The sequence below is a fragment of the Anopheles cruzii genome, unplaced genomic scaffold, assembly GCF_943734635.1.
Source record: "Anopheles cruzii unplaced genomic scaffold, idAnoCruzAS_RS32_06 scaffold00858_ctg1, whole genome shotgun sequence".
In the NCBI taxonomy this organism is placed as follows: domain Eukaryota; kingdom Metazoa; phylum Arthropoda; class Insecta; order Diptera; family Culicidae; genus Anopheles; species Anopheles cruzii.
The window spans coordinates 4,663-8,387 of NW_026454445.1; the positions used below are offsets into that span (position 1 = coordinate 4,663).

The window sequence follows — 3,725 nt, forward strand, 5'->3', positions numbered from 1 at the left end:
TTTACACCAACTTCACAGTGCAAAATGGATTGGAAATCGCCGTTTATATACACCCTACGAGTTGCAATAATTGCACATTAATCAATTCGTCACCAACGAATCCAAAATATTGTTTCAGTCGTTTGTTGAAATCTGCCATCGATAGTTCTGTTCACAACACATTTACCATCAAACAGTTCCCTATGCAACGTAAAGGAAAACTAATCATACATAGTTTTTACGAATCATAAATTTACACACTCACATTAACATTGCTGAAGCGGTGATTTTATTTGCGGAACTTAAATTTTAATTCTCTCTTAGGAAAGAATAGGGATAAAATATGTCGAAGATGCCAGAGTTCGTTCCATTGGGTTTGTGCCGTGTTGCTAGATAAGGATATCGGGACTTTGTGTTATCCACCGTGTTGAATCAGCGCCGCTTCCAGGAGCTGGTCTTTTGGTAGGTGTCTGTGGCGTTTGCTTTATGTCCTGGTTGGTTTGGTGGTGTTGGTGATGTTGCTGGTGATGATGTGTTTTGAAATCCTCAACCTGTTGAGTGGACTGCGGATGGTGTTTCGTATGACTGTTAGATGAAGATTTGGTCTGTTGTTGCTTTACATCAACAGGATGATGCATTTGTTGTGTGATTTGCTGCTGTTGTTGGTTTTGACCTTTATGCTCAGTTGTAGTACTTTTGTTCTGTTCTAAAGTTGCCTTTGCAGTAGTTGGTTCGGGTTTGGAAGGCTGCGTCGGTTTTGGGGTTATGCCAGGAGCCGGTTTAATCGGTTGAGGAGGTTTTGGAGTAGGCTTTGCAGTAGTTGGTTCGGGTTTGGAAGGCTGCGTCGGTTTTGGGGTTATGCCAGGAGCCGGACTAATCGGTTGAGGAGGTTTTGGAGTAGGCTTTGCAGTAGTTGGCGTTGGTTTGGGAGGTTCCGTCGGCTTTGGGGTTATGCCAGGAGCCGGACTAATCGGTTGAGAAGGTTTTGGAATAGGTTTAGCAGTAGTTGGCGTGGGTTTGGGAGGTTCCGTCGGCTTCGGGGTTATGCCAGGAGCCGGCCTAATTGGCTGAGGAGGTTTTGGAATAGGTTTAGCAGTAGTTGTTACGAGTTTGGGAGGCTGCGTCGACTTCGGGGTTGGGTCAGGAACCGGCCTAATTGGTTGAGGAGGTTTTGGAGTAGGCTTTGCCGTAGTTGGTGAAGGTTTGGAAGGCTGCGTCGGCTTCGAGGTTGTGCCAGGAGCCGGTCTAATCGGTTGAGGAGGTTTTGTAGTAGGCTTTGCAGTAGTTGCTGCAGGTTTCGGAGGCTGCGTCGGCTTTGGGGTGGTGACAGGAGCCGGCGTAGTGAGTTTAGGTGGGTTTGGAGCAGGCTTTGGAGTAGTTGCTATTTGCTTGGAAGGTTCCGCTGGCCTTTGAGTTACCACCGGCGGCCGAGTTGTTTGTGGTTGTTGCACAACAGGAGGTACAGGTTTTTGGGTCGGCGGCGGATGCCACACTGGCTTCGTAGTTACTGCAGCAGGTCGAACAGTGGTTGTCTTTTTTTTTCGAGGCTTCTCATCCTCATCATCATCATCCAGCAGTGCGTTCAACGCCCACCAAAGGCCTAAGCAACGTCGAGGTCTTGATTTTGGTGCCGGTGTTACAACATCTGTGGATGCAGTCTTTAGATGAGTTTGGTTATTGTGTTGTACCGAAAAAGTGGTCACCATACTCACCGTCGATCCTTGTTGTTTTTCTTGCAGACGCTTCTGCTTGCTTTCATTGCACCACGGGCAAGGATTACTCCGTGCACAAGGCTTTGGTGCACTACCTTCGATTGCTGCGTCGTGTCGGTGTTCGGAGCTGGGATTACGGCCACGATGGTGATGATGTTGTTGAGGATGTTGCTGTTGATTTGGTTGCTGCTTTTGGTTACTCTCGTTACACCACGGGCACGGGTGTGGGTTACACCGCGGACAAGGCTTCCGGGCACTAGCTTCCACTGCGGTGATATCTGGCTGCTCAGTGGCGGGCCTACCACCGGGACGTTTCGGGTCTTTGGTTGCTGCCTCTGCTTTGCTCACCAGCGGAGGTTTCGTTGGCGGTTGTTGGGGTGGCTTAGGAACTGTAGAAATAAATCCCGTCGGTGGTCTAGCTTCTGAGGGGAGCGCAACTGGATTCACTTGTTGTTGATCCGTCGCTTGCTGCTCCTGCACCTGTGAGGTGCTCCGACATTCTGTTAAAGCTGTAGTAGGAATGAAGTTGAGATCCTATGAGCTATGTTTCGTCTCGTAGAATGTTGGGTCGACGGAACCACTTACCAACCACGAGCAATAAACTCAACGCTACAGTTACTTTCATCTTGAAGTAACTAAGACTTGTTTGTAACTTGTGCAAACCAAAACTTCTACTATAAAGTAACCAAATGTGCGATCGATTTTTATACCACCGTTTCCGAGCGGGATTGGTAAATGTCATTTTTAACGCTTCATGGCCGGAAGAGCCTTTACAACAATCGATCGCGGTTACGGTTTGATACAATTATTTTATACAACTTGTCAGCATGTTCAAACTGGTTTTGTTTTGCAAACTTTTTCTGGCACTTGCTCTAGGGTCATGTTCAATTTGGCAGGGCCTTGTGCAATATTAAAAAATATAAAACACTCGAAAAGGCTCACATCGTGGCTCGTATCGCAGCAGAACTGGAAGTTCTCAGCCGAAACATGCTTTTGGGAGTGCTTCAAAATGTTGCTTAAACAACTACCATGTAACTACCGAATACGTTTAAATACGTGGCGAACTTCCCGATAACCCTAATACTAATAATCCCACTAACGAACGATCGTTTTGAAGCAACGTTGACCATCTGCCGCCAGCCGAAATGGCGATAGTGGCGAATAAGACATGCGAGGCGATTGATTGGCGCTGACGGCTCCCTGTTGAGGACGGTACACTCGTGGGAAAACGCCGTCGCAACGCATCCCCGAAACGGATGAAGCCTCGAAAGCGAGGGGACCGCCACCAGCGACACCACATTCCAGAACGCAACATATTTCGGAGACCGAAACCCGATCCGTCCGGTAGTGCAATTTTTCGAACAACTTTATGGTTTTCCTCGCATGGTCTGTTTTTGAGCCAATTTTTTATGTTTCGGTTTTGCATGCTCCCTGCTTCTGAATGACGCGATGCGGGAGGGAAGTGAACAAGGCGGATCCCCGGGGCGCATCGGATGTCACGAGCGTTGGCCAACGGGCTTCGGGGCTACGGTGTTAGGGCGTAGAACTGGATCGTAATCAAATTTCATCGTCCCCGCCCGAAACGGACGCTGTTTGCGGTGTCATTTGATAAGCAAATTATTACACGGCGACCGCATAGTCGGTGGTCAGTTTTTTTAAACTCTCCAACCTACCAAAACTTGACCGCACGGAGACATTCATTCCAGAACTCTTTCTTTGACGCGCGATCGAACAGGTGCAATAGATTACATGCTCCTGTTGCTTCCGAAAGCCCGCCACAAGCGGCCAAGATGTCAGTCTGCTAGGCCCGGGACACCGTTAAGCATGTGTAAACAAATAACATCCTACGATCCGTTTCATTTATCCCCGGGAATGCCGAACCGACTCGGTGTGCCGATTAGAGGCCGCCACTGGCACCATTGTTTATTTTCATGCGACGGATTTATGCTGCCCGAAGCCTGCAAACGTCGCCGGAATGCTCGGTGTGTCCCGCTGGGCGAAGGGTGGCTTGGAATGCTCCCGAGTCCGGAACGA

At 48.7% G+C, this 3,725-nt stretch overlaps 1 protein-coding gene across 1 annotated transcript; it reads right to left on the reverse strand.

Annotated features, from left to right (window-relative positions):
* Window positions 1-368: 368 nt before the first annotated feature.
* LOC128276292 (proteoglycan 4-like) lies at window positions 369-2,316 on the reverse strand. The gene is made up of 3 exons (XM_053014759.1): window positions 2,277-2,316; window positions 1,692-2,191; window positions 369-1,292 (listed from the first exon to the last, which is right to left on the reverse strand). The coding sequence occupies exons 1-3, from the start codon at window positions 2,314-2,316 to the stop codon at window positions 369-371; spliced, it is 1,464 nt and encodes a 487-aa protein (XP_052870719.1).
* Between the last annotated feature and the right edge of the window lie 1,409 nt (window positions 2,317-3,725).

What these genes read in the sequence shown, in the direction of transcription:
- LOC128276292 (XM_053014759.1), bottom strand. Translation starts at nt 2,316, where the DNA reads ATGAAAGTAACTGTAGCGTTGAGTTTATTGCTCGTGGTTG. An exon ending in GAGTTTATTGCTCGTGGTTG is followed by an intron (nt 2,192 to 2,276) that starts GTAAGTGGTTCC and finishes CAGCTTTAACAG; the next exon opens with AATGTCGGAGCACCTCACAG. An exon ending in AAAAACAACAAGGATCGACG is followed by an intron (nt 1,293 to 1,691) that starts GTGAGTATGGTG and finishes ACCACCCCAAAG; the next exon opens with CCGACGCAGCCTCCGAAACC.